General features: G+C 41.3%; 1 protein-coding gene across 1 annotated transcript; it reads right to left on the bottom strand.

Annotated features, from left to right (window-relative positions):
• Positions 1-3,044: 3,044 nt before the first annotated feature.
• CLBA1 (clathrin binding box of aftiphilin containing 1) lies at positions 3,045-12,934 on the bottom strand. The gene is made up of 6 exons (XM_032691129.1): positions 12,890-12,934; positions 11,314-11,994; positions 7,686-7,834; positions 6,105-6,234; positions 4,728-4,841; positions 3,045-3,832 (listed from the first exon to the last, which is right to left on the bottom strand). Exons 2-6 carry the CDS (start codon positions 11,770-11,772, stop codon positions 3,665-3,667), a joined length of 1,020 nt encoding a protein of 339 aa, XP_032547020.1. The 5' UTR covers positions 11,773-11,994; positions 12,890-12,934; the 3' UTR covers positions 3,045-3,664.
• Between the last annotated feature and the right edge of the window lie 4,079 nt (positions 12,935-17,013).

The following is a 17,013-nucleotide window of genomic DNA, read 5'->3' as shown; positions in this document are numbered from 1 at the left end:
TCTGTGTGCAGGGACACTTAAAAAGACTAATTTCCCAGCTCAAGCAAGAGTAAAACACACAAAATAGCCTATCTGTTAGTTCTGCGAGGAAGATGAGTTGTAATTTTGAGTTATTAAAAACCAATATTAGAAGTGAAGAATTAAGTTATCTGAAGTCACAGAAGTGTGTCTGTAGAAGTGTGTGTTATTAAAGCAGATGTTCAGGGAAGCTGGAAGATTTCTGGCATTTCAGGGTTTGCCCAGCATTCACAGCTCGCCTGAATTGAAAAAGAAAAGAATGTTGCAACTTCATTCCATACATTTTTCCTCTCATTAGGACCCCGCTTATCCCAGCAGAGCATTAAGCTACAGCTACACTGGCTGTGCTCTGGCACCCAGACTATGCCATGGGATGGCAATTTTGAAGGTTCTCACCCGTTTTTCAGTAGAAGCAGCAGAAACTTCTGGGTGTGACTGCAGTGAGCCTGCTGCATCTGCTGGCTGCATTGCTGCTTCTCTTTAAATCTTCCAGAGTGGATCTGGAAAGTTAAACTCATATCCACAAAGAAGTTTGGGGTTTAACAATTAATTTGAATGCAGCTCATTTTTAGCCAAATTCCCTCTACTGTCTTAACTGGAGTAGGAGTACTCCAGGAAGTCCCATTTTTTAAACTATGAAAACCGATCTTTTTAGATGAGTCTGCATTTTGAAAAAAACTGTTAAGCTTTTACAAGATTTCTTTTGTTTGTTTTTCACTCCATCTTCTCCATATGCAACCAATGGTGTACTTAATGGTATACTTAGAAACCATCCTGGGGTCTGAATGTCTCTCCTCCTTTTTTATCTCTTTTTGCATTGAAAAATTTTCAGTCTTTCACAATTAAGGTTTTTTTTTAGGTTTTTTTGCAAAGCTGTTTACAGCATTCCTTCCACAAAGGAAGCATTTCAGTAATTACATCACTGATTGGAACTTTGTAAAACTTTGTTCTGTGGGTATATTTCCCTCTAATCTCAGCAGAGGAAAAAGGCATTCCTGTCTAGCCCTGCTGTCCAAAACTCTTGCCTTGCTCTTGTTTTCACCTTTTCAAAATCCTAAGCAAATGTCAGAAATCTGTGGTATTTGCTTTCCGCAAACACAGAGTACAGTAACATGTCTAGTTCATAAAAACTCAGGATTTCACAGCTGAGAGCTCACAACTAAGATGAGAAATGATGAAATTCGTAGCTTAAAACGTACTAAGACACGAAGTTTTATTTCCTCCCTGCACCATTTTCACAGCACAGGCCCCTGGTGCCTCTGGGTGCAGCCGTGCATTCCAGGAGAGGGCCCGCGGCTGTTGCTGGCACGTTCTGCCGGGTGCTGGGGATGGCAGGAACAAGGAAATGACTAAAGGAAATCAACAGCCACTATTTGTGCAAAACACGCCAGAGGGGTTTCCGGCACCCCTTGTTTCCCAGGATAACCACAGAAGGCAAGGCTGCTGTTCACTACGCAGTGTGCCTGACAGTGGTTGGCTACACTTCGGTTTGTGAAAGTGATCTCCTGTCACTTGAGAGAGTCCAGTTTTCTCTTTGTGGGTACCACCAAATAGACAGATCGTGTCCAAATTCTGATGAGGGCTGGGGGGCTGCCAGGACTCCACAGCCTTGAAGCAGAATCGAATTACTTTGTAATTTCAATTTTGCTGCTCTTTTCCCTAGAAGAGGTGAACTCATTAATCTCAGGCTAGAAACAGGAGTTAAGAGGTCTTTCAGTTTTCTTATGCAGCAGTTAGGGCTCAGGTGGCTCAAAGCATCTGCCCAAAAGAGAAAGACCTTGAAAGGTGGAGCCTCTCACCTTTGGAACCCCAGTAGTTTTTTTATCCCAGTGAATCTTAGAGGCTGAACCTTTTTTAATTTCCATTCCGTACCTTGTACAGGGCTGTAAAACCTGGTACTATGAGGGAGAGATGACATACTCATCCTTTTCCCAGAGTAACAGTGCAAAACATTCTTCAGTACTTTTATCCAGTGTTAGCAAAAGCAAAGGCAAACTTGAAACCCCAGAGGGAAAGAGAGTCTGGGCTCCAGTGCATCAGTGAGTGCTACACACACTACAGGTTGCCCCTTAAAGCCCCTCTGCAGAGCCCCGCTTGTCTGAAAGCACAAAAAGTGGGATTTTAGTCTTATAATTGATTTTAATAATGTTTATTACCAACCCCAACTATACATTCACCCTTTTTTGGCAATCTATTATTTTTGTGAGCTTATGACTACAACCTATTTAATACATATTTAGCTGCTCTGAAAGAATACAATTGAAATTGAAAATTAATTCAAATCTACTGTTAACTGAAGAAGTTAACCCTGCTCTTCTATCCACATGGAGTTTCCAGGCTGGCACTGCAGAACTCCCTCCAAGGCCAGGGAAGCTGCAGAGCCACTTTCAACCAGCACTTTTCCAAATGCTCTGCTCCACATACTGAGTAACCGGTGCACAGTTCGTCCCATGCTAATAGCACTAAGTATCATAAGCATTATTAAAGTTATTACAGCAATTATAATGTCATTGTTGAACAGTTTAGTAGGTTAAGGGTTGAAGTCTGTCAGTGCTTTATAATATTTTTAATTCTAAGAAGAGAATAGGCACATTATTAAATAATTAACTGACTTAGTTTTGGAACACCCAAGTTTGTTTTCTGCTTTTTACATGTAAAATATCACTTGCAGTGCTAACCAACTCTTTAAAACAAAAAGCCATATAAAATTTTCATACAGCCAAAGCAGCAAATAGATTAGTAACTTGTGTAAAAATTACTACCAATGAATAAATAAAGCTGTTGCAGTTGGCAGGGGAGCACCATGGATTCTCTGAATGACAGCAAAGTGCATCCATCCCCTGTGGCACTCAAGCTGCAGGAAGACGGGCAACAGTCAATAGTTACTATAAAATTTTAAAAGAGCAGCAATTTACAGCATTTTTGTGCAGTGCAAGTCCCAAACTACAACACTGCTCAGCTTTAACAAGCTGGTTATGCATGGTGTAAGTGTGGCTGAATGAATCCAACAAGTCCTGTTACAATCAGCTTCAACGAGGTGATTTATTTCAGTCAGAAACCAACGCCAGGACAAAACATTTCACTGCCCCCACCCCTGTCACCACAGCAGGCTTTACCAGACAGAAGTTAACACAGTTGTATTTTCCTAAACCCCAGTGGAAGATCCCAGATGTAGAAGGCTCCTCTCATTACATCCAGCAGTGGCAAAGCAGCAGATCTCAGCTGATCCAAACTGGACCAAATATGAGCAGAGATGGTGACAAGGCACACGTTACAACACACCTGAGCTGTGTGTAGATTTTGGCAGGGAAAGGAAGGTTTTGACTGAAGAGGCATTAAGGCTTGAAAGGTCAGTAGTTCAGGATACTCCAACAGAGTATCTTTAAAGTGTGATAGCAGCTGCAGCGTTTACTGTAAGAGACAACTCTGCAGAAAAACTTAGCAGGACAAAATTACACCTTTAACTTCACAGCTAAAGAGGAGAAATCTCTTTTAATAATGTGACTTTAGGTACCTCATATACAGCAATAGGTCACTTTCCTAAAGAACATCTGTAGTCTATAGTACCAAGTCAGTAACAAAATTAAAGTAAACCTCATTCAGTTCAAAACCAAAACAAAACAAAAGGCTAAAAAGTGCATTTAGTTCAGCAAACATCACTACTGAAAAATTTCATTTTTAGGTTGTTAGTAGTGAAAAGGTGCTTCTTCCTTGGGATTGTTATATACTGTGTGTTTTCATTTGATGGTGTGGTTTTCAAAAAGAGGTTACAGGTGAAAAGGTGACCGTGTCTGGAGTCTGGTGATACAGAAAGCTGAGTGAAAAAGTAAAACGAAGTTAATTTTTTCCATCCTACAGAAAGTTAATCAGCTTGCATATTTCAACTTAACTTTCATAAATATTCATAAAAATAAAATTAGCATGGGGGGGGAAGAGACACAGCTAGGAAGATAAGTGGAAAACATCCCATTATATGATTTTACTTACTTAAAATTAAATGGCAACATATGTTTTGTAATGAATTTTACTTTGGGACCCCAAAATGCAAGTCTATTCCAGAAAAAAATTTTGCCCAGTTACCTTAACTTTGTACCATGATTCCTTTCACTTTTACTTTTTCTTCATCTATTTTAAGCCACTTCTCCTTTCTCTGAACCCTGTCTCTATTGTTTACACTTTCCAAGTGTGATTCAGCCACTGTGATCCCTCCCTCACGTACTCAATTAAGAAAGCAGAACTGATTTATGGAGGAATAAGTTGGACAGTCTCCTTTAGTTCTTTATTTCTCAAATCTCCAGCCTATCATCTCTTATGTACAAGGTTCCCAGAGCAGTTACACACCTTCACTGTCCATTGCAGTAAACAGAATGAAACAGAGCAACGGAAGTGTGCCTCAGACTGTCTGTGTCCACAGCAACAACAGCTGCTCAAGCTTATTCTCTACTGGGGGAGGGACCTTGGATGAAGAATATTCCTCCAAAACAACACAATTTTCCTTCCAACTTCCATTGCTTTAGCAAGAAACAAACAAGTGCCCAGGTACCCTTTCTAAAGCTGTTAGAGAGGTTTCAAAGAGCAAAAAACAACTCCATATATAAATAGTTACACCAGGACCAAACAATTACATGAGGACATATGCTAGAACAGCTGGCTACAGCAGAGAGGAACATGTAAAATACACTCTGTAGTTCTTTCAGAGCAATTCTTACCTTGGTCTGGATCAATGCTTTGCAGTCATTGATACTGAATCCATCAAATCTGAAGTCCTCACTATCTTTGACATTTGATTCCTCAAAAATATCATCCTGGTTTTCTGAAATGTCCTTAAAAAAATTTTATTTATGAATTTATTTATGCATTTCTGTCTGATCTCAAAGTATATAACCTAAAGAGAAGTTTCCCTCAAATAACAACCACCACTAAATTTTACTTTCTGAAGCTGTTTTATCATGTTATCCCCTTTGCATTAAAACAATTTTATGCTAAAACCAGTTCTACCTACTCACATGAATCTATTTGTGACTCCCATTAATAAAAAAGCAATTTCCAGTTAAAATTAGCCTTAATTAATGCCAAAACATTGATGAGAAATATATCTTTATCAGTATTTTTAAAAGCAATGTAATTTTCCTGTAACAGAAAAGAAGTAATGATATAAGTTTAAGCATTGATTTAATGCTGCTGTATCTGTGGTCTAGAAAGGAACAGAATGAGAATTTAACTGTGTTGGATAAATGTCTCCTATTCTCTCTCTGTTAAATCACAATTCTATAAAAATGACTTACATGTGCAGAATAGGTCTTCTACCTTCAGCACTGTTGTTCTGTTTGTATATAACTTGCATGAAAAGTCAAATATGCCTAAAAAATCAGTAGCTTGCCAACCCCATGCTTCAGCAATCACATATCAACTGAAACAGTTATTTCTGAAAATTACTTGTGACTAATTGATCCCAACTAAATAACTGAATACTTAATCATCTGAGACAATTTTACCTTCTCAAAACAAGAAATTAAACAGAGACATTCTTATTTGAGATCTTTCAACACTCTTGGTTTGGTCTCAATTCAATTTAAAACACATTCTCCCTCAAGCCTTGCAAAAGCAGACAGAGGAATAATCTGAGGAAAAGGGAAGCTGAACACACTTTCAGTTCCTATACAGTAAAAACATCCAGTAATTACTTTAACAGACTCCCTGATTCAAGTCTAATTTTCACTTAACAGAAAGATATTAGAGGCTAACAGTTTTCTCATACTCTGAGCAAAAAAAGTAAACAGTCCTACTGCACACACACTTGAATGCTAATTCTCCATCTATAACAAAATACCATCTAACAACAGGGCACTATGTAGGGGAGAGTTCCATGTAAAGACAGTCAAAGTTCGATCCTGCACAATTTCATGGTTACTTACACATAAGTATGAGGAAACACTAAACTATCACTTTAAAAAGCTCTCTGTAAAAAAAACCTTTTTTACTCACCCAGATCTAGTCCCTCATGCATCTGCATGTATAGCTGAGAGAGGACCAGACTCCTAACCAAGTGTTTGTGCTGCCATACTGGCAAACCACTGTTCAATTACCTTTTGATTTGCATCTATTCCAAGAACACTCAGAAGGTTTTCTTGGCAATGAGATTTACTCCAGGGATGTCTTAAGCTGGGGGTGTTATCAGAGTCTCTAAGTGTTCTCCATAGGTTTCCAGAATTGATCCTAGAAAACAAAACACAGTTTAAGGTTATAAGCTGTACGAGGTTTCCAGTGAATGTAAATAAGTTTGTTATTTTCCCTACATACAGTTGTCTACTACCCTACCTCGATCTAAAAAGCAACTTACCTTAAAACTCCTTCTACATTCGGTCAAACTAGCAAGCCAATGTACTAATTACCTTGCATGACAATTAGAGGAAACAGTAAGTCAACATGACTCTTCAGGTAAGAAGGGCATCAGAAGCACATTTCAGAGAGTGTTATATGCCAACAGCTCACATCATTCAATTGCTTCTGTGAAATGTGGGCAGAGTTCAGCCCTATTAGTTCTGCACTTTGCGTTTTCTGTCTCTCAAACCTTTCTCTGTTCCACAGGTCACACTTCTGCTCTGCAGCACCTGCTGCTCAGGTGGGTGACCTGCACCTGCTTTGGATGTGCCTGTGCTACAAACCAAGCCAAAGGCACTCACTGCTGAAATGGTGAGAATTACAGAGCTCTCTCCACATGGTATTTTCGATTCTCACATTGCATTCATCACATATAAAAATCCACTTGGACTTTATTGAGTACAGGATGTAGTTATCATTGACCTGAGTTATTAATCACAATAGGTCAGGGCTTTTTTGTCTGTACTTGGTACTCTCATATAATACTGTAGTCCCTTTTATATATATATTTCTCCACAATTTGATGTTGATTAAAATATAACGCGTATGCAGAGAACTTGCCAAAAGGATGCCCACATTAAATGTTTTAACTACATTTCTTCTGAGTCCTAGGACCTTTCCCAAGTATGGTCTGACCCAATTTTCTAGATACAAAGCCTTTTTATGCAAAAATAACTACAATACTGTTCAGTAACTACAATACTGCTCAACAGCTGCTGATCCTTCACAAACATGTAACAAATCTAGAAGTGTTCCAGCTGTCGCAAGAGAAATCTTAGTTAATGATGATAATTGCTATTAACACAACCCAGGAAAGAAGCCAGATGCACACAGATTCTGAAGCACATCTGGTTTAACGTGAGAGGAAGTTACCAACTGGGAAAATAGAAGGGGGAAAAAAAAGGCTTGTGGGTTGTTGGTAGAAGCAGCAGCCTCCGATGATGAAGAAATAAGTGGGATGTGCTGTAAAGAAAGGACAAGCAAACAGGAAGAACAGGCTGCCTGTTGGGTTCTGGCATTCCAGAGGCTTAGTCATAAGAAGGCACACCAACAGCAGGAAAAACCCTAAGCAGGAATTTGTAATTTTGATATATTCCCTTCATTGTTTTCTAATGGCTAAAACATTTCCTCTAACAATACAGCACAAAATTGCTAAGATGAAGAGTGTAGTGTTAAGAAAGATTTTTGAGTGTACCACTGATTTTTACACTAGGAAATAAACAGTGTAATTGCTGAGATTGCTGAGAAACTTTTTTTTTTTTAAACTGTTGATCTAAACTCATTACCAAAGTTGATTCTTCAGAAGTTCAGTTATCCCAACATCTTCATTATTTGTATCAAGCACTTGCTCTAGGCTTCTTATGCTTTCTGTGGACTGTGATACAAAGACTTCTGGAAAGCCCAACTTAAATATATCCTCATAGCTCTGGTCCGCCTAGAAAAAAAAAGAGAGTTTTATTACATGTGTTATACGAGTCACCCCCACAGTTCACGAAGGACCTAGTCCAAAGACTACAATTTTTCTGGAGATTGTCTTATTGTTTTAAATATTTTTATTAATATTATTGGCACAGAGAGACTGAGCCCATAGTTCAACATTTTGAGTGTTTACGTAGAATTAGAGGAGGAGAAGCAAGAATCCAAGAGTTTCTGAAGAACCTTAGTCTCCAACTTCCCAGCTTCTAAATCATAGACTGGTTTGCCTATTTAGCACTCCTTCTTCTGCTCAGATAATTCAGGACAAATCTGACACACACATCAACTCCAAAGCTTGTTTTGCTAACTCAGTATTCAAATACTCCTAATTCAGCCACACGTAACACAACTGCTAAATGCTACAGCTACCAGTAAATATTTGCACTGTGCAGGTCTGCGGAAAAGCTGGGGTGAGGATGTCTCTATATCTTTGCATTTGCACCAAACTTTTTCCATATTAAAAATCAGAGCCAGATTTGCATACTTGTTCCTCCTCCAGCAGTGATGAGGAGGAAGTTTGAGAGACTGAACACAGCCACAGGAGTGATCCAAACAGGTCTACTGGAAGTAACAGGGTTATCTGATGACTAAGAAATACATATACAAGGGAAAATGTGCATAATTTACACCCTATCCTAAAGGGATGTTATCACGCCGTCTGGTTCAGAAGCTGTGTCCTTTTATTCCTTCAAAGAAGGAGTTACTGCAATTTTCTAAATAAAAGGAATTAATTGACTTCACCATCTCTCCACGGGACTGCAATCCAGGAGCAGCAACATCGTGTGAAAACAAGAGAATGGAACGAGTCAGTTTGTTTTCTTTGCCCAGCAAGCAACGATTCAGTCTGAAAAATGTAAGTATGGATACTCCGTATTTTGACAGTTTCATTTAATTGTAATTGAAACAGCTGAAATAAACCGAGGTACTTCCACAGTTTTATTATACTGAACTCAGACAAGTGCAGTGAATACTGAGAGACTATGGATTTAATCTAATGATGCGTGGTAGAAGGATTCTGTACTTCTGAGCCTGCTTCTAGGAACAGAATTTGTGCCCCACGCTGCTCCTTCCTGAAGCAGGGCCTTGCTAAAATGCCTATCCTGATGAGCAGCTGCTGGGACACTCAGAGACTCCCAAGTAAAATCCTTTGAATCTTGCCCAAAGTGTCACAATACTTTCAACCACTTTGTAAATTATTTCAACTTACACCAGAGATACTACATACAGGATCCTGAAAGATGCCTGAGAAGCAGAATTTTGTGAAAGCAAACTTGCGAAGCATTGATGGTCAAGGATAAAACACTTCCTCGCAGGTACCAAAACTGAAATGGGATGGGAGTTAAGGAAAAGCCAGGCAGCTGCTCTTGGCTTTGGGATGGGGGGCAATTACAGCCACAGGGAGTGTGCATCAAGGGAAGCACAGCTCTACCTCGATTGTAGTATCTCCTCAGAGCCTGTGATGCTTCTCCAACACACATACAAGTCACTGACTTACAGTATAGTCAAGCCAGATGAAAAATGCAGGCGGTTTTTTATTACCTTTATTACTGTCTACTTCAGTGTGTCTTTCTAAAACCATATTTGGGTACATTTCCACTTATCTTGTAGCTTTGTACTAATTATAAAAACACGAATGCACACATTTCACAACCGTGCTTCCTGATTAAATCCTCTCTATCCCATTATATCAGAACACCACAGGGCTTAAACACGTGCACCTGTCCCTCTCACAAAGGCCAGTATTTAAAGAGCTCGTGAAAAATCCTTTAAGTGTTCAGTTATGTAGGCAAAACATCCAGCTACTACAAGGAAATTAGCGATTGTTTCCATCTCAAGATAAGCGATTTTGCTCCAGATCAACATAGTTTAATTTATATGATAGCCATAAATATTGAAGGTCAGACCTCTGACCTCAGATGATCCATAGAGGTCCCTCCAACCCAACTGGCATTTTTTCTATTGACCACACGGAAGACAGAGCCCCAGTCCAAAGAGTTTATGATCTCAAACAAACAACACAAAAAGCACAGGGATAAAGAACAAGCTACACATATATTCTACACTCAAATTTCTCTCAGCACTGCAGCTGTTTCTCTACCCTCAACAAGAAAAGCCAATGTGAAACTCTAAGGATGGTTAACTTATTTAGCTCGTACTGGACATTTCCTTTTGCCTTTAATAGATGCAAAATAGAGCAAATGCTTAGGTAAGACTAAGATCTATTGCTTTTGGAAAGAAGCCAAGCAACCTGCTGTATTCTATTCCAGTTTCAATCATTACAATACTCTCTTTTTTCAACAGAAGACTTCTTGTCCGCCATTTTCAGCATTACAAAAAATTTGAGTTCTTTGTTTATGCACGTCAACAACAAGGTATCTTGTGTATCTCCACTCAGTCAGTGTGGGCAGCTTATTCCACCAGCATCTTTGTGCTTTCCCAAATAATACCTGCGCAACAAGTAAAATTCCTAGGCAAGGGCAAGAAAACCTGTCTCCAGAAAACCCCCAGTTCCCTACACCTATTAAAGCTCATCTAACAGACTACAAGCAGTAAGTTATTACTGCTACAGATTAACCCCATGGAAGTCTTAGTTGATTGTTCTCTTTTTTTTTTTTCAAATGTTCTAATTTAGGACAAAAGTAGTAAGAATGGAGAGGAGCTGCTCTGTATTTTCATGTTCTCTCTCCCTTTTTGTTACTTTCCTTCCCTTTGGTGATGCATGTTTGGTCCTTATGGAAACACATTCATCGCAACAAGGTCTAACCCTTTACCTGAACCTTTGTTTTTGCTGATAAGGATACATTACATTATTTACTCAGGATATTACCTGTAACATCATAGGAGAGAATGTAACATCCTATGCTATAAAAATAAATTACAATAAAATATTTTTATTCTTTTATGTGTGCATGTGCGTGTCATTAACTCCTACCACCATCAGTCTAAAATTCCTGAAAGACTGTTGATATTATTCAGGCAGTATATTAAATAAAAAAAGTAATTGTTTTTACCAATTTCTAACTCAATGTTAGGTTGGTTTTCTTCAGTAAGCTTGCAGGCAACTCTTAGAATTTCTGTCCACTCTGCTTTTGTCACCCACCTTCCCAATTTTTTGTTTCCTATGCTCTTTCTTGTCTAGGTTTCAACCTGCATGTGCTTCAGGGCAGGGTTCATGGTTTCTACATGCTTACTTTTTCCTAGTGTCTAGAAGCAAAGTAGTGCACTACATTCTTTAAGGCTCTCCAGCAGGACAACTTAAGTATTTGTCAAACATTGTAAAGAAGTTGCTTTTGTTCCACTTGAGTTAGCTGCAAAGCAGCTTGACAGTTTCTCTTGCTGTACAACATTACCCTCTGTAGAGAAGACAGATACAAAACTTGAGATGTAGGAAGCCGTAACACAAACATTTCTGGTCCTTGGTTTACTATTAACACATACCTCATTGAGAGAGCCCAAAGCCTCCTGTATCCCACTGCACAGAGGTGGCTCAGCACAGAACCGGGCAGCAGAAGGGCTACAGCGTCCGCTGCTTAACTCCGTGTCAGCTCCAAAAGGTTTTGTTGACTTCACCAAAACTTCAAGATTATGACTGAATCTCTCTGATTTGTCTAATGACTCCTTGAAGCCTTCAAAATCACCCCAGGAACCACTGGGTTCTGAGGTACTAAGACTGCTCTCAGAAATCCCATCACAACTTCCCCCTTTGCTGTTCGTTACAGGGAGGCTTTGCTGCATTACTTCAAGATTAATAATTTCTTCATTATTTGTCTTGTCATTCCAGTTACAGTCACTTCCACTGACAGACAGACCACCTGCTTCAGATGCCAGGTCTTTTGGAGACCCCTGGTGTGACATGTCTGTATTAGTAAGACTTTCTGCTACTGACAGGTTCTGCATCTTTGTTTGAGAAAAATTAATTTGTCGAAATCTGCACTGCAAAAAGGTTACTGAAGTTCAGTTGCATTAGAAATCTGAGTGTTTCCAAAACAAAATCAAATTCTTCATTTCACCCCAAAGAATAACAACACTGCTAAATCAAAACAGGATGTCCTTCAGCCTCTCCTCCAGTAATCGGCATGTGCACGTAATTCAGCCTCACTTTCTGTGTAGGATATTTGCCTGCAAAAAAAGGATTAGAAATAAATACTTCTGTGATAAGGGCTGCGTAGGAATAAAGATCGCTGATAAGGTCGGAGAAAGAATGCTTGGGTTAAAATAAACACATTCCAGTATTATCCACTGAAAGTTGCTGTAGGCAAAATTATTTAAAATTTATATTCAGTTCTCTGCCCACACCACAAACCATTAAATTAGTGAACAATATTCAGCAAATACGTAACAGAAGTTGCTGGATATTAACTCAGTACTGAGTATACAGGAGACAAACCAAAATAACTATAGACAAAATCCAACACTTCAAAAACATTTTCCGTAACTATTTCATCCACCTCGTGCACACCCAAGCAGCGCTCTTTCTGTCTGCATGGGCTGCCCCATTCGATTGTGATCCTATAAAAATACAGTATTTCCAACTATTTGAGTAACTGAGCCATGTTTAATAAGTTCAGTTTGGCATCTGCAGATGACACAGGTGGTGATCATTTTAGCATTTATCACTAGATTATCAATAGATTAACTAATTATCATTAGATTAACACCATCTCCTCGAGTACTTTTCCGAGCTATTGGGGGGGGGGGCAGGTTAGAACACACACTAAACCCACTTCTGGCCGCTCTTAGGTATTTTCTGTGCTTAATAGAACAAATTTTGTGGGTTTTTTACCCAGGTTCCCCCCGGAGGCGGCCCAGGCATAGTCCGGGGAGGCAGCAGGTCCCTCCCGCCGCCAGGGACACGGGGCACGGTGGGGCCCCCCGGGACAGGGCAGGGCAGGGCAGGGGATGCGCGTCCCGGAGCCGCCGGCGCTTCACCCCGGGGAAGCGGCTCCTCCACCCGCGTCCCCCCGGCGGCTCCTCCAGCCGCGTTTTCCCCTGTTGGGTGCAGGAACAGCCTTACCGCCGCTCCAGGGCCCGCCGCCGCTGCCCGGCAGGTCGCCAGGGGCGGGCCGAGGTGTGCGGGGCGGTGCGGGGCGGGACGGAGCCGGCCGGGGACAGCGGAGCCCTCCCACCCTCCGCTCGGGAGCAGCAAAGGCAGAGGAGCCCCAGCACTTTCTGAGCCCTCGTTCTCTCCCCTTTGCTTTGACAAGCGCCTCCCCGGCTCTCCAGCCTCGCCCCGGGTTGTCCGCACCCGCATCCCTTGGGTTACAGCCGCCCTTCCAACCAGAACCAGCTCCTGCCCGCCGGGAAGAAGCTGGTTTTATAAACCGTGATGTGAAAAATATTAACTTCACACACCACCACCACCCCCCCAACCAGCTTCTTGCTGCGACCTGGCAGGCTAAGGACGTGCAGTTTGATGGTGGTGGTTCCTGTTTGATTTTAATCTGAGAGTAAAATTTAGCTAGAATTCTCACATACTTACAAAGTTCCGGGATACGGATTTAAAAAAAAAGTGACAATCAACCCACCCAGAAATATAACCTCACGGCAAAAAGGCAGGAATGGGCCAGCAACAGCCTCTCAGGATCTCCTCTCTCTCCCTCTGTTCTTTTGCCCCCCAAGGTATCAGACTGTACCCCCTCTGCTGAGGCTGGGGCTTGATCCACTCGTAATAGGTAAAGCCAGAAGGTGTGGATACAGTGCTGCAGACAGGTCACCCCACGGCCTGGGTGACCGTCCCATCCCTCCCACCTCCCGAGGACCAGACGCGTGGGCTGGAGGCGCCGTGCCCAAGGCTGGCTGCTCCCAGGACTGGGGGGCAGAGGGAAGGACGCAGAGAAAACTTCTTAGCTCCCTGTCCTCGGGCTCGGTTAAACATCTGCGTAGTCCCAAGGAACAGGGGAGAGTTGTAAAAGCAAGGAAAAAGGTTTTCTGGAGCAAGGCCCAAAGTAGAAAGCTTTTTCTAGGCACTATAGTACATATGTTTTCCAGCCCAGACACAGATAAATGCACTCCTCCCACGCATCTGCCTCTCATTCCAGGCTGTAGTGCTTTATCCAAGGGCGAGAGGCTGGATTTGGGAGCGATGCCCAGACGCAGAGCCAAAAAGATTTTATTGGCAACTGTCTGAAAGGTTTTTTTTAATTTGTTTTCTTTCTGCTTCGGAGCCGTTTCTTACCCTCCGTGGCCATCCCGCGGCAGCCTGCAGCTCGGAGGATATCCGACCAGCTCGGCGAGACTGTGATTCAGCCCCGAAGCGTCTGACACTTGCTGGGATGGCGTCATCGTCCCACACCGCAGTTTGTGCTGCGGGGACCTCGAGGGTTCCAGTTCTCGCTTTGATTTTGAAGGGAGCTCAGCATTTTTGCAGCGACTGAGGTAGTTTTGCTCAGTTTCACATTTTCGCCTTTGTCTTCTCTAAGGAAAATGCTACAAACGGACCGTGCAGAGGCTGAGGTGCTCCTCTCCTTTAACAGGCTTTGCACGTGGAGAGAAAAAGGTGTGTGCGTTTTGCAAACCTCTCTCTGCCCTGCCAAGTTCGAGGTGTCTCTGCAGCAGCACGAGCAAGGTGGTGGAAGAGCTGGGGAGCATCAGAAGCTGGCACAGACCTTAGAAAACACAGTGTAGGAACAGAAGGAAACTGTAGTGCCTCCTTCCCAGAGTAACAGGAGTAACTCTATTAGGGACTGGCCACATAACACTTGTTTATTTCTCTCCAGCACACCCTATAACCCACCTTGGGAAAACCAGTTGCTAGCCCTGGGTCCCTGCAGAGGAACAATTGGCTGCATCATCTGCTGGGTGTTCCCATTGCTGCCTCTGCTCTCAGGCAAACGCTGCTGAAAACCCATAAAATTACAAGAAAAACCTACACGGGTTTTGTACATGTTTTCACATCAAATGGGGTCAGTGTGAAGCACAGCCACCCTGCAAAGTGGATTTCACCTGCCCTACTCTGAATTTGCTCCTCTGGACTCAGGCCAGCTGAGCATGAGTGTGACAGCTGCTGCTGAGATCCCCAGCTCCTGTTGAATGACACCTTCTGATAGACTGGTTTAAGTTAAAAGCATCATCACAGTTGGATTAAGAATTTTCCCCTCGGAAGTACAGTGGAATAAAATTCCTGTTATTTGTTTGGGAAAAAAAAAATCTTGCAATTTTGTCTGACCATGCCTTGTGGTTTACACCATAATTACTGTATTAAATCAATAATTTCTTTTTGAACTATCGCTGGTTTTTGGTTTTGTTTGTTTGTTTTGAGTTTTTTATTTTGTTTTGTTTTGTTTTGTTTTAAATAACCCAGTCTTTATTTAAAAGGTAAATAGGCCAAAAGCTTCAGACGTGGACTATAAGCTTAGATTTAGACACTCACATTTATGTATTTACTAGGAGAGAACATAGTTGCTCAGAAATTCATCAATGCAAACAACTGAACTGACTGAACACTCGTCTGCAACTGTTACTACTGCTTCTATCACCATTCCCACTGGAATACTATTTGCGTTTAGTACTCACACTCCAGAATTATCCTCTTTTTCATTCTATCCTTTGAAAAAATACCAGTTTGCAGGGAAAAAATTCAACAGAATAACAGAAAACTGTTTACTTTCAGGTCAAACCAGCACCATGCTGCTGTAATATGAATTTCTATCTCTTTGTGAAAGATCTGGTCCTGAAATACTGAATTGTGTGGTTCCCCTGTAAATGACATGGGTGATTTTGTCTTCATTCTTTTTTTTCTCCTGGGAGGAAAAAAAAAAAAAGCAAGAAAGCAATATCTTTGTATGAAGCATTTTCAGGGTTTTTGGTTTGGTTTGGTTTCAGGATTTTTTTAATGAAGCATTAAACAAGATTAGCTTGCCATTTAAAGGACTGACATATTTTCCTTAATTTGTATTAAATACTTGGATGTTTTTTCTTGTAAAAAATAAGAAGTTACTTGTAGCTAAACTGACTTAAAATGTCATTAAGAAAATAGAAGTAAACATGTTTTCAGAAGTCAATAAATAACTTTGACTCAGAGTGACATTTAAATAAATGAGCTGTCTTTTCAGTCAATGATTAATAATTTTTTTTCAACCCAAGTATCCAGATTTTAGAAGTGTAGGAGACTTCAGCAATTCTTTCATTTCCTTAGTAATAAAGAATGCTCAACTTATTAAAAACCCACTGAAGATTTCAGGTCTAAATACTGATCTAATTGATTAGCTGAAGCTTACATTTGAAAATGTGGTTGATTATTCCATTAAACTCCTCCCTGGAGGCACAGTGGGCTTGCCATACCTTCCCACTTTGCTTTGCTGCTGGGATGGATGGTTCAAAAGGTCAGCAAATCCATCATCTTTTTCCCTGAGCTAGACGTGGGAACAGCAGCTCTTCAGGGCAAACTTTACTTCTCCCCAGTGCACAAAGGGTGTGAATCCCCTGCTCCCACTGTGAAATATTTCTCTGGGTGCTAAACCAGTGTGATGGGAGTCACTGGCATCAATGAGCCACTGCAGCAGTCAGCAGTGCCTGGGCTAAAGGATGAACCAGGATTTTTCCAACAGCAGATGGCAGCTCTCCCTTGTCTGTCTTTTGTGCACACAACACATCTGTTAGTTCTCCTGAGCAGGGGAAGTAACTCATCCCGTCTACACTCCGCATTAAAAAGGTATTGGACCACCAGCTTTATGTGCTGACCGCAGAAAAGCCATTCCCTTTCACTGATGGGTTGCCAGTGTAGAAAGATCTACATCTTTCTACATCCTGTGCCAGGAGGCGTAAGGTATACTTTAGGTCCCTCTCTTCTGTCAGGTGTGGAAGATAAAGGAATTGTAATCTACCTTTTAAAAAAGCTTAGGTGTGCAAGAATTGTCTGTGCCCTGGATTCAGTGGCTGCCTTGAGCACTTTTGTCTGGTCCAGCAGCGTGGCTTCAAAGCAATGCTCACATTTGCTTCAGTGGTTAGTCTGGTTCTCAGAGTGATTTTGGGAGCACAAACTAGATGTCTTCTGGGGAAAGGCAGAGAAATGCCATTCCACTCTGGCACTTCAGGGTAACTTTGTCTTCCAAATCCATATGTGGGCTGCACTACTTTAGGACCCTCCAGCAATTTACACAGCACATGTGCTAAGAGAAGACTTAAACAATTCAGAGCTCC

Source organism: Chiroxiphia lanceolata, chromosome 6 (assembly GCF_009829145.1).
Source record: "Chiroxiphia lanceolata isolate bChiLan1 chromosome 6, bChiLan1.pri, whole genome shotgun sequence".
NCBI lineage: Eukaryota > Metazoa > Chordata > Aves > Passeriformes > Pipridae > Chiroxiphia > Chiroxiphia lanceolata.
The sequence above is the reverse complement of the archived record's forward strand: the minus strand, read 5'-3'. Positions and strand labels throughout refer to the sequence as shown.

Coding starts and splice junctions, on each gene's coding strand:
- CLBA1 (XM_032691129.1), bottom strand. CDS start 11,772: ATGCAGAACCTGTCAGTAGCAGAAAGTCTTACTAATACAGACATGTCA. Junction 6,235..7,685: donor CTTCTGAAGAATCAACTTTG/GTAATGAGTTTA, acceptor TTTGTTTTCTAG/GATCAATTCTGGAAACCTAT. Junction 3,833..4,727: donor AAGCATTGATCCAGACCAAG/GTAAGAATTGCT, acceptor TTTTTCACTCAG/CTTTCTGTATCACCAGACTC.